At 41.2% G+C, this 12,766-nt stretch overlaps 1 protein-coding gene across 2 annotated transcripts in view; it reads left to right on the forward strand.

The window, feature by feature from the left end:
• The window catches only part of LOC124006805 (protein unc-13 homolog B-like), a 108,921-nt gene extending 96,784 nt beyond the window's left edge, over positions 1 to 12,137 (forward strand). For both annotated transcript variants that reach the window (XM_046316967.1, XM_046316968.1), the window contains 8 exons: positions 400 to 488; positions 733 to 879; positions 1,039 to 1,162; positions 7,583 to 7,714; positions 7,888 to 8,035; positions 8,695 to 8,787; positions 8,898 to 9,057; positions 9,183 to 12,137. In XM_046316967.1, coding sequence (XP_046172923.1) covers positions 400 to 488; positions 733 to 879; positions 1,039 to 1,162; positions 7,583 to 7,714; positions 7,888 to 8,035; positions 8,695 to 8,787; positions 8,898 to 9,057; positions 9,183 to 9,468 — 1,179 coding nt within the window. In that variant the 3' untranslated portion in view covers positions 9,469 to 12,137. The remainder of the gene's footprint in view (positions 1 to 399; positions 489 to 732; positions 880 to 1,038; positions 1,163 to 7,582; positions 7,715 to 7,887; positions 8,036 to 8,694; positions 8,788 to 8,897; positions 9,058 to 9,182) is intronic.
• Positions 12,138 to 12,766: the final 629 nt, after the last annotated feature.

Genomic DNA, 12,766 nt, shown 5'->3' on the forward strand with positions numbered 1-12,766 from the left:
GTCTAATAAAACAGAGTGACTATAATTAAATAGAAAATAAGTAGCAGTGACATGTTGTGCATTGCAATTATAGGGAATCTCACTACTTCCGTCAAACATGTCCTATTTTCACTTTCTATGAAAATGTTTGATGCCTTTTCTTGCCGTGCTTGTTAATTTACTGGCGAAAAAACTTTTCCTCCATTGATGATGGATTATCATGTGCTCTACTTTGGCTTGCAATATGCACACTTTACAGTGTGTGTGTTCTCTGGTTTGTGAGAATCATGCTCATATAACATGTTACATGGTAAAGTAAAACGTGCCGTACTCGTACTTATCAGACTGTCTTCTCTGCGTCTGTCTGCCTTAATGTCTATCTTTATGCCTTTCTCTTTCTGCCTGTCTGTACATCTGCAGCTGGACACAGACGCTAGTGACCTCCTAAACGAGCTTCAGGTCAAGCTGAACAATGTGCTGGATGAGCTGAGTACCACATTTGGAAACAGGTACACACACACACACACACACACACACACACACACACACACACACACACACACACACACACACACACACACACACACACACACACACACACACAACGCAGTCCCAAGATTCAAACATGTACACTCTCCCCATACTCTACAACTCACTCATTCCTAATGTTTGTACTGTAGTCTCTTGCACACAGACTCTGTAGTCAATTTTTTTGCTCTGACCCATAACCTCTGTGGCTCCTTTCTCCTATAGTTTCCAGGTCCATATTGATGACTGTATGAGACAGATGGCCTCTCTGCTCTATCAGATCAAGGGCCCAGTCAACGCCAACAGCCACAACATGGTGGAGGCCGACTCCGACAACATGTTGAGGCCACTCATGGACTTCTTGGATTCAAAGTGAGTGGATCCCTTGATTCTCTCCTGCTTTGCTATGGTCACTGTTTTGGCGGTGTACATTTTAGGTCCTTCTCTATGAAGTCAAAGGTGTTATTGTCAGTCAGTATGTTGTGCCATGTTGCATGGCACAACATACATTGAGTGTGTGTATGTATGCAGGTTGACGCTGTTTGCCTCGGCGTGTGAGAAGACTGTTCTGAAGCGGGTTCTGAAGGAGCTGTGGAGGATTGTGATGAGCAGCCTGGAGAAGACCATTGTCCTTCCGCAAGGAAATGGCACCTTTGTAAGACCTAACACCCTCAACATTCACCTTTTTAAAATGTGGCCATTTTCTCATGGCTCTCTACTCCAAACACTCTCCTAATGTTATGCATGTTCTTTTCCTCCCCATTTGGAAAAAAAAAAACATTTTAAGTGGAGGTTAAATATTTATGTCAAATACATGTAGATACATTTGCACCTTTGCTAAAATGCATGTAATGCCTTAAAATGTACTCCAGAGATGCATGTGCAGTACCAGTCAGACGTTTGGACACACCTACTCATTCAAGGGTTTTTCTTTATTTTTTACAATTTTCTAATAGTGAATACTTCAAAACTATGACAGCTTTGCACACTCTTGGCATTCTCTCAACCAGCTTCACCTGGAATGCTTTTCCAACAGTCTTGAAGCAGTTTCCACATATGCTGAGCACTTGTTGGCTTCTTTTCCTTCAATCTGCGGTCCAATTCATCCCAAACCATCTCAGTTGGGTTGAGGTCGGGTGATTGTGGAGGCCAGGTCATCTGATGCAGCACTCCATCACTCTCCTTCTTGGTCAAATAGCCCTTACACAGCCTGGAGGTGTGTTGGGTCATTCTCGTTAAAAAACAAATGATAGTCCCACTAAACACAAACCAGAAGGGATGGCATATCGTTGTGGTAGCCATGCTGGTTAAGTGTGCCTGGAATTCTAAATAAATCACAGACCATGTCACCAGAAAAGCACTCCCACACCTCCTCCTTCATGCTTCACGGTGGGAATCACACGTGCGGAGATCATCCGTTCACCTACCTACTACGTCTCACAAAGACACAGCGGTTGGAACCAAAAATCTCAAATTTGGACTCATCAGACAAAAGGACAGATTTCCACTGGTCTCATGTCCATTGCTTGTGTTTCTTGGCCCAAGCAAGTCTCTTCTTATTATTGGTGTCCTTTAGTCGTGGTTTCTTTTCAGCAAATCGATCATGAAGACCTGATTCACACAGTCTCCTCCGAACAGTTGATGTTGAGATGTCTGTTACTTGAACTCTGTGATGCATTTATTTGGGCTGCAATATCTGAGGCTGGTAACTCTAATGAACTTATCCTCTGCCACAGAGTTAACTCTGGGTCTTCCTTTCCTGTGGCAGTCCTCATGAGAGCCAGTTTCATCATAGCACTTGATGGTTTTTGCGACTGCACTTGAAGAAACTTTCAAAGTTCTTGACATTTTGTGGATTGATTGACCTTCATGTCTTAAAGTAATGATGGACTGTCGTTTCTCTGATTATTTGAGCTGCTCTTACAATAATATGTACTTGGTCTTTTACCAAATAGGGCTATATTCTGTATACCACCCCTACCTTGTCACAACACAACTGATTGATTGGCTCAAATATATTAAGAAGGAAATAAATTCCACAAATGTAACTTTTAACAAGGTACTGTTAATTGAAATGTATTCCATGTGACTACCTCATGATGCTGGTAGAGAGAATGCCAAGAGTGTGCGAAGCTGTCATCAAGGCAAAAGGTGGCTACTTTGAAGAATCACAAATTCCATGTGTAATTTCATAGTTTTGATGTCTACACTATTATTCTACAATGTAAAATTAAGAAAAACCCTGGAAAGAGTAGGTGTGTCCAAACTTCTGACTGGTACTGTACATACATTTGCGTATTTGCTCAAATTAATGTAATGCCTGACAATATTCCAGAAATGCTTGGGTATGACATCTAGTCTTCTGGGTGGCCAAAGTGCTTCCAAATTCATCTTCTAATATTACTCTTTACGTATTGGTTAATGGAGATACTTTTTGGGGGCACAAAGCCAAAACTGGCAGTGATATCATTTTAATTGTTCATTCTGTCATAAAGAGCACATGTTCAACTTCATAATTTTTTTTTTTTTTTTTAAATCAAGTTTTTTTTTTTACTATATTAAGGGACTTCGTTTTTATCGATAAAAAAACTATACATCGTACAATGCTCCACAATGTGTCAAAGTGTAGGTTTAGGTCCTCCAATGAGAGGCATTATATTCTACAATGTTTTCCACCGTTAGTTTTTCCCATTGGTATTGATTAAACACTTAAAGTAAGGGCTGTGTTTCAAGTAGACTTACCTTGCATGACAATTTTGAAAACCATGTAAGTCTCTTTCGGACAAGGTGACCTTTATCAATATATTTGTCTCTATTCACTCTCCGATTTGAAAATTCTTAATTCATTTATACCCCCAAGCCATAAAACTCCTGAACATGTAATCAAATGGCTACCCGGACTATTTACATTAACCCCTCTTTTACGCTGCTGCTACTCTGTTTATCATATATGCATAGTCACTTTACCTATACATTCATGTACATACTACCTCAATGAACCCGACCAACCAGTGCCCCCGCACATTGGCTAACCAGGCTATCTGTCTTGTATCCCACCACCCGCCAACCCCACTTTTACGCTACTGCAACTCTCTGTTAATCGTATATGCATAGTCACTTTAACCATATCGACATGTACATACTACCTCAATCAGCCTGACTAACTGGTGCCTGTATATAGCCTTGCTACTGTATATTGCCTCGCTACTTTTATAGCCTCGCTACTGTTATTTTTTTCACTGTCTTTTTACGTTTTTTATTTCTTTACTTACCTATTGTTCACCTAATACTTTTTTTTATTGCACTGTTGGTTAGATCCTGTAAGTAAGCATTTCACTGGAAGGTATTCGGCACACGTGACAAATAAACTTTGATTTGATTTAATTAGCATCAAAGTAGACATCATGCAAAACTACAAATCCCTGCAAACTTCTACATGTCATCTCTAGCTGACGCCTTTGCTAAAAGGTATTGTCCATTTTAAACTTGCACCAGAAAGTTCACAGAATTACTACATTTAGCTAACATTAGATAATTAATCCAGAGATTCTTACTTTTGCCTCAATTTGTCAGCAGATATTCCCGAACTGGGGTTCTTCACATGTTTAAATAGTCCATTTCTATTTTCCAACTGGGCTATACATTTGGGTGAGGTTTTTTTCTCGCCTGAGTAGCTTCGTTTCACTGCCAAAAATAAAATTAAACCATCTAGTGTTCAGCGAAAAAACAACACAATGTCAAATACAGGTAGCCTAGTGAAATACTTAACATCCAATCACATTAACCGTTACTCTGTTGCGGGAATTCCACTAACAGTCCTTGTGTAGCCAAACGTAGCTGCTGCTCATTCCGTTTGCTCGATAATGGATCAATTCTGTTGACAACACAAGTTGTTCTGCTTCCACGAGCACGTCCAATGCTAGCATCAGTCATTCTACATGTGTTGCTAGCCCAGCTAGCATGGACACTGACAGTTGTGAATCTGATGCAGCCGAAGAGCTACTGCTCCCTTACCCGGGAAAGCACCGAACAACAGACCGGGACGTTGGACCACCAAAGAGGTGCAAATATGATGAGAACTGCATTGAGTTGGGGTTCACTTGTATTGGGAGTAGTGCCTTTCCTCAGCAAGTGTGTTATATGTGCAAAACTACAACTCAATTAAACCTTCACTTCTGTGGAGACATTTAGAAACAAAACGTGCCATTTTTTTTACATTTTTTATTTCACCTTTATTTAACCAGGTAGGCTAGTCGACAACAAGTTCTCATTTACAACTGCGACCTGGCCAAGATAAAGCATAGCAGTGTGAACAGACAACAACACAGAGTTACACATGGAGTAAACAATTAACAAGTCAATAACACAGTAGAAAAAAGGGGAGTCTATATACATTGTGTGCAAAAGGCATGAGGAGGTAGGCAAATAATTACAATTGTGCAGATTAACACTGGAGTGATAAATTATCAGATGGTCATGTACAGGTAGAGATATTGGTGTGCAAAAGAGCAGAAAAGTAAATAAATATAAACAGTATGGGGATGTAGCTCAGTTGGTAGAGCATGGCGCTTGTAACGCCAGGGTAGTGGGTTCGATCCCCGGGACCACCCATACGTAGAATGTATGCACACATGACTGTAAGTCGCTTTGGATAAAAGCGTCTGCTAAATGGCATATATTATTATATTATATATTAGGTAGGTAGAATTGGGTGGGCTATTTACCAATAGAATATGTACAGCTGCAGCGATCGGTTAGCTGCTAAGATGGCAGATGTTTAAAGTTGGTGAGGGAGATAAAAGTCTCCAACTTCAGAGATTTTTGCAATTCGTTCCAGTCACAGGCAGCAGAGAACTGGAATGAAAGGCGGCCAAGTGATGTGTTGGCTTTAGGCGATGATCAGTGAGATACACCTGCTGGAGCGCATGCTACGGGTGGGTGTTGCCATCGTGACCAGTGAACTGAGATAAGGCGGAGCTTTACCTAGCATGGACTTGTAGATGACCTGGAGCCAGTGGGCATTTTGAAAAAGAAGCCAGGGTAGTTTTTTGAGCGAGAATTAAGACCACTTTCAAGTAGTAAGACATGTATAAAAGCAACAGATACCATTAATAAGAAGGGTCTAGAAGTGTCTTATATGGTGAGCTACCGAGTGGCTAGGACAGGCAAGCCCCATACTATTGTGGAGGACTTAATTGTTCCTGCTGCCGTGGATATGGCTTGGACAATGCTGGAGGAAAAGGCCAAAATAACTACAGACAATGCCTTCATCAAACAACACTGTTTCACAACGCATCAGTGACATGGCAGAAGATGTTTTGAAACAATTACTGCTTCACGTACAAGCCAGTGAATTATGTGTGTTACAGCTGGATGAGTCAACAGACGTGGCGGGCCTGGCACAGCTCCTGGTAAATGTCTATGTTTATGGGGGGTCAATTAACCTGTCTGGGAACGGGGTTCCGCTAGAAATCTCATAAATCAAACATACAAGTATTAGGCACCATTTTAAAGATACAATTCTCATTAATCCAGCCACAGTGTCTGATTTTTAAAAATGCTTAACAGCGAAAGCTCCATAGACGATTATGTTAGGTCACCACCAAGTCACAGAAAAACCCAGCCGAAAACCCAGAGAATTCCATTGTCTGTAGAAAAGCAATGGAACGAGAGCTACCTCTCGTGAATGTGTGTGACTGAGCTCGTGACTGCTGGCAGACCTCTGACTCATTCCCCGCTCATTCAGCCCCCCTTCACAGTAGAAATATCAAACAAGTTTCTAAAGATGGTTGACATCTAGTGGAAGCCTTAGGAAGTACAACATAACCAATATCCCACTGTAACTTCAGTAGGGGCTGAGTTTAAAAACTACAAACCTCAGATTTCCCACTTCCTGTTTGGATTTTTTTCTCAGGTTTTTGCCTGCCATATGAGTTGTGTTATACTCACAGACATCATTCAAACAGTTTTAGAAACTTCAGAGTGTTTACTATCCAATACTAACAATAATATGCATATATTAGTATCTGGGACTGAGTAGGAGGCAGTTTACTCTGGGCACGCTTTTCATCCAAAAGTGAAAATGCTTCCCCCTAGCCCAAATAGATTAACAAGGACAACAAACAGATATTTCCATCATTGTATGATTTTTTTTGTTTGCAAATGAGCTAAAGCTTACGGACAATGTCAAATGTGATATAGTAAAGCACCTGAGTGAGTTGGGTGCGCAATTACGCAGGTACTTTCCTGAAACGGATGACACAAACAAATGGATTCGTTATCCCTTTCATGCCCTGCCACTTACCGATATCTGAACAAGAGAACCTCAACAAAATTGCCGCAAGCACTTCTGTTAAAATTGAATTTAAATCAGAAGCCACTGCCAGATTTCTGGATTGGCTGCTCTCAGCCTTTGGCAAATCTAACTTTTAAGACCCTGATGCCCTTTGCAACCACGTACCTATGTGAGAGTTGATTCTCGGCACTCACTAGTATGACAACTAAATACAGGCTCAGAATGTGTGTGGAAAATAATTTAAGACTGAGACTCACTCAATACAACCCAAGATGGCAGAGTTACAGTTGAAGTTGGAAGTTTACATACACCTTAGCCAAATACATTTAAACTCAGTTTTCACAATTCCTGACATTTAATCCTAGTAAAAAATCCCTGTCTTAGGTCAGTTAGGATCACCACTTTATTTTAAGGGGTACGGGAATATAAAAAGTTTGGGAACAACTGTCCTAGAGATTTACATGGTTATCAAAGCGTCACACCAGGGTAAGCCTACATGAAACACATCTCTTATTTTAAGTGTTTCTTCACCTGGGTTCACCTGGTCAGTCTGTCATGGAAAGAGCAGTTGTTTATAATGTTTTCTGCACTCATTGTGATAGACATTTGAAATACATTCCTTGATATATGTTGGAATGCATTTCAATTGCATTAAATATATATATATTTATTATTATTATTAGTATTCTATTTTTTATTTGGCCTTTTCTACCTATTTCCCATGTATCCTAAAATAACATTTTTACAAATACATAAAGATATCTATTTTTTTTGGGTCAGGGGGCTCAGATCTTGTCTGCAGCCAAGGAACTGGGACAGCTCTCCAAGCTCAAGGATCACATGGCAGGAGAGGCCAAAAGCCTGACACCTAAACAGTGTGCTGTCATCGATATAGCACTGGACACGATCAAGGTTTGTGTTATGTTTAAGTTCATAGTGACACCAGTGATAAAGTTACTACTTAGAGTAGTTGCTGAAGATGACTTGGTTGCTGAGCATTTAATTACTGTCCTCATTCATTGCGTAGGAGGAAAACAATCCTACCGTCTCCCTCTCTTTTCCCATCTTTTCCCTTTCTTCTGCAGCAATACTTCCATGCTGGAGGAAACGGTCTGAAGAAGGCTTTCCTGGAGAAGAGTTCTGAGTTGACCTCACTACGCCACGCTCTGTCCCTCTACACACAGACCACAGACACACTCATCAAGACCTTCGTCACAACACAACACGCACAAGGTAAGGCGCGCACACACACAATTGCATCAGTCTGTGTTCCATTTATTCTAAATAAATACTGTACAAAACACAGTCCTAAAATAACTTTTGTTTCTCCCCTGCCTTGCCACCAGGGGTCACCAGGGGTCTTGAATACTGTTATATTCCAGTAAAGGGCTTGAAGTTGATCTATCAGCTAAATATTGTGTGGCTCTATTACTTACCTATTAACTAACTTTATCTGGCTGTGTGACTGTTCTGTGAGTTGAAGTCTAACATGACTCTGCTGCCATTTGATGTGTTTTTTTTGCTGTTTGTCTTCTCTCTTGTTATCTCCTCTGCTGCCTCCTCACCAGTGCACAATGGGAAGGGTATTAGGTTAACTCCCAATGAAAAAATACAACCCTCCAGGGGTAGGTTGTGCCAACAATGGATAGCATGTGCCAACAACCCCTCCCTCCTTTACTCTGTGACTGTACATAAACCCCTTCCCATCTGCCCCTGCCCCTGTGGGTGAATTTTCCCTAAACATCAACCCTGACTGCTCCTCCTCCTGGTTGTATGACACTACCCATGGCCTCTCGTCCTCCTCCTCCCTAACGGATACTACTCCTGGCATCTATAATCACTGACCACCACTGGAAGATCATGTCTTGTGTTTCTATCTGTGTGTATGCTAGGCTCAGGAGTGGACAAGCCAGTTGGAGAGATATCCATACAGATTGACCTATTCACCCATCCTGGGACTGGGGAGCACAAAGTCACTGTCAAAGGTTCTTATAGGGATTTCTAAAGGTTTAAGGGAACATGACTATAATGAACCATTATCTCGGTCTCTCCCTGTCCCAACAAACTAACAAACTCCTTCCTCATTGTGTATCAGTGGTGGGAGCCAATGATCTGAAGTGGCAGACGTCTGGGATGTTCCGGCCCTTCGTGGAGATCACCATGATCGGACCCAACCTCAGTGACAAGAAGCGCAAGTTCCAAACCAAGTCCAAGAACAACAGCTGGGCGCCCAAGTTCAACGAGACCTTCCACTTGTGAGTGCAGAGCCAAGCAATAGTACAGTAGCCTGTTACCTACAATAACCAATAGTAGCCCCTTGAAATAGCCAATGCTCATCGTAAAAAAGAAAACTCTCCCTCTCCCCTCAATGTCTCCTCAGTGTCCTGGGCAACGAGGATGGCTTTGAGTGCTACGAACTTCAGATGTGTGTGAAGGACTACTGCTTTGGTCGTGCTGACCGGGTGGTGGGCATGGCTGTGATGCAGCTGAGGGACGTGGCAGAGAAAGGCAGCGTGGCGTGCTGGTGCCCTCTGGGCCAAAGTGTCACCATGGATGAGACAGGCCTCACCGCCATGCGCATCCTCTCCCAGCGTTCAAACGACGAGGTGGCCAAGGAGTTCGTCAAACTCAAGTCTGAGATGCGTTCTGCGGAGGAGGGCAGATGAAGTCTCCCTAAAGGAGGGGAGGAGTGTGAAGGGCCTCTAGTAAAGACAAGTGGAGAGGGATGGGAGAATCTTTGTCACAGAAGGAAAGCCGCTCGACTTTGGACTAATAATGTTTCCTGGCTTCTACTGGCTGTTGGTTGGTTCACCAACATACGGTCACTATTTATCACACTCACCTTATGAATCTCTCACTCACTATATCATTCACACACATAGTTTCTCTTTCACTAAGTGATTATTACACACACTCACACGATACTGTACTTCCTGTGGGTCTGCCAGTCTTGCACTATGGACATGCCATGGGCATTATGTGCCAGTCACCTACCTGCCAGCCTGTATGTACTTCAGTATAGGGTCTCCCCCTCATCCCACAAATGTTTGTCATGTGCAATACCCCCCCCCCAACTGTGGCCGTACGTTTGATGCCTTACACTTTGGAAGCTGTGAATGTGTGAAGTTTAGACTATAACATTTAGTTTAAAATTGTTTATTTATCTTCCTCAATTTCACTTTAGTGTTCTTCAGGATCCGTGTTAAAGTCTCATTGATGCTACTTTAAGGGTCCAAACACGGGATGTCTTGTTAATGTTGGTGCATCGGTCAAGGTAGATTCACCTGGTTTCTATCCTTTTGACTTCTACCACATGTCAAGTACCCTGCTCCTAAATATAGTGTACAAATACATTGGTTTCTGCTGTAGAAAAGGAAAGTGTTGGTTTTTTTTGTATTGAAAGTGGTGCCTTGTGGTGTTTCTGAAGTGATTTTACATTTGAGTCATCCACCTATTTTCTGACTTGAGGTACTGTAATGCCAACAGCACTCAATGTAAAGGGGTTGTGTGTGCCCTGCCAGGAATTGGGCTCTCATTCCTGACCCATTAATCCCGTAAGTGTACAGTGTTGACAATGCACTTTGAATTAGTATTTTCTATAATGCTTTTGAGTCTAAATTCAATCAAATTGATTTATAAAGCCCTTCTTACATCAGCTGATGTCACAAAGTGCTGTACAGAAACCCGGCCTAAAACCCCAAACCACAAGCAATGTAGGTGTAGGAGCACGGTGGCTTGGAAAAACTCCCTAGAAAGGCCAGAACCTAGGAAGAAACCTAGAGGAACCAGGCTATGAGGGGTGGCCAGTCCTCTTCTGGCTGTGCTGGGTGGAGATAAATTGACATCAACATCGTCAACCCAAGGGCTGCCTTCAATAGAGAGAGAAACTTCCATTAAGGATAGATGGAAATATGAGCATGTTTAATCGCTTATTACAGTACATCAAAGTGCAGTGGTGTATGGAGGGCCGTGTCTTAAACTTTGTATTCACTAGGAAATAACCCTGGCGAAGACATTTAAAACATGCTTTACAAACATTTGGCTAATCTTGCCAACCCTCTGTGACACAGCCATTTTATTTATCGTTTTTTTAAATGTATTTATTCCAGATGACGAATGGGGTCTACTATTACAAACAAAGGGGGCTACTAGATAGCATTTGAGTATTGTTTGCAGTGGTTGTTTTGAATGGCTTTGTGCTGCAGTACCCTACAGATACTAACTGGACCTAGAGGATATTTTGGGACCAGAGGAGTTTAAACAGTTTTTGTCTCCGTTGAAGAAAAACATTATTTTCCAGCTATGTTTCCTTGTATCTCTGAGTGGCCTTGCTACTGTGATGATAATGGAAGCTGTCTATTTAATACCTGTTTTACCCCTTATTTTCTGTGTATTTCTTTTGTTGAACAACAATGGAGGATTGGTCAATTTGCCCGAAATCAACTGTATTTAATCATTTTGAAGGATTTATATTTGTTTAATATTTGTTGAGTTGTAGTTATTCTCTTAGTCTTTTTTAAAGTTGACATTGAAAATGTGTGTAAACCTTTTTTTGGAAACATGGAATGATGGTGGAGCTGTGCAGTACTGTATCAATTCGCTTAAGGTGTGATGCATGCCAGTCAACTTCCTCATAGAAATGAGGAGAGAAAAAAAAATCACACTCATACTGAAAATATTTTTGTATTTGTCAAGTAACACTGCCATTGTCCATACAATTATAGTCTGTTTGTTGAATAGGAAACCACTGCAAAATCACACACTGCAGAAGTTATATCTGGGCTTTATATACAACGTGAAGTCCTACATCTTTTGGGTTGTTGATTTAGGGGAAAATGTCTACCTTTAAGGAGGGCACTGCCACTCTTATCATTACATGCTCCTTGTGCCAAGCTGTCCCCAAGTGTTCACTTTTTATCACTTCATTCTGTTTTTAATACATAGTTTTTTAAACTTGTGAACTTTTGCACTACTATTAAATCACTGCAATAGTTAGCACGTATAGTATATAAGTCAAAGTACTATTGTGAAGTTTTATTTGTATTATTGCTACTGGATAACATTTGGTATTGATCATTTACAATGTCTACATTCCAATTTATCAATTTTGTATAAAGTATTTAAGAAATATCTGTTGATGTGTCTGACAAATTTAGTGTGTTTTCCTTTACAAAAAACATGATTCTCAATCTCCAGATGTGATAGTTATTTCATGAGTTTTTACATGACGTGTTTTTTTCCTGCTGTTTTTTTGCGAGTAATATTTTGTTTGATAATCAGCATTATTTCATATTGCAGCTATGTTATTTGTAAGAGGTAAAATACAAACCATTGCATAAAAAGAAAGAATGTTCGATGTTCACAAATACCCTTTTCCATTTGGTATTTCGTAAATGTCTGGAGGATACCTTGCCGTTTCTCTCCAAGCTGCCGGCGTTGAGCTTGGTAGAGCCTTGTTTTATAATAATCACGTGCCCTGAAAAGACCACTGTGCCCTTGAAGAAGGGTCATGAAGATGTCTATCACCACAAGGTACGACATGCACTCAGTGTCTCTTCAACATTCCTTGGTATCATGTGCGTGTGTGTATTCGTGTGTGTGACCGTGCTTCTGTGGCTGTGCATCCATTTGCCCATTGGCTCATAATGAAGTCCTGGGGACTACAGAGGACCCTTTTGTACTCGTGTCCAGGTTTTGGATTTCACCTGTGGCTCTGAAGCTCTGAGATTCTGTTCAACATCCTCCCCCCACTTTCATAACAATCATCACAATTCCGATGGTATTAACACTTCTAGTCCACATATGAGCAATGCCACGTTCTAAAGGGTAAAACTCAGACTTTAATCAAAATATAAAATATATTGTAACATGCAGTATGACTGTTTTGATATGAATTCATATATAGGAAGTGGAAAATAGTGTGTCTGCGCATGCGTCCCCACCTCAGGGTGTGTGTGACATGCC

Source organism: Oncorhynchus gorbuscha, linkage group LG20 (genome assembly GCF_021184085.1).
Source record: "Oncorhynchus gorbuscha isolate QuinsamMale2020 ecotype Even-year linkage group LG20, OgorEven_v1.0, whole genome shotgun sequence".
Lineage (NCBI taxonomy): Eukaryota > Metazoa > Chordata > Actinopteri > Salmoniformes > Salmonidae > Oncorhynchus > Oncorhynchus gorbuscha.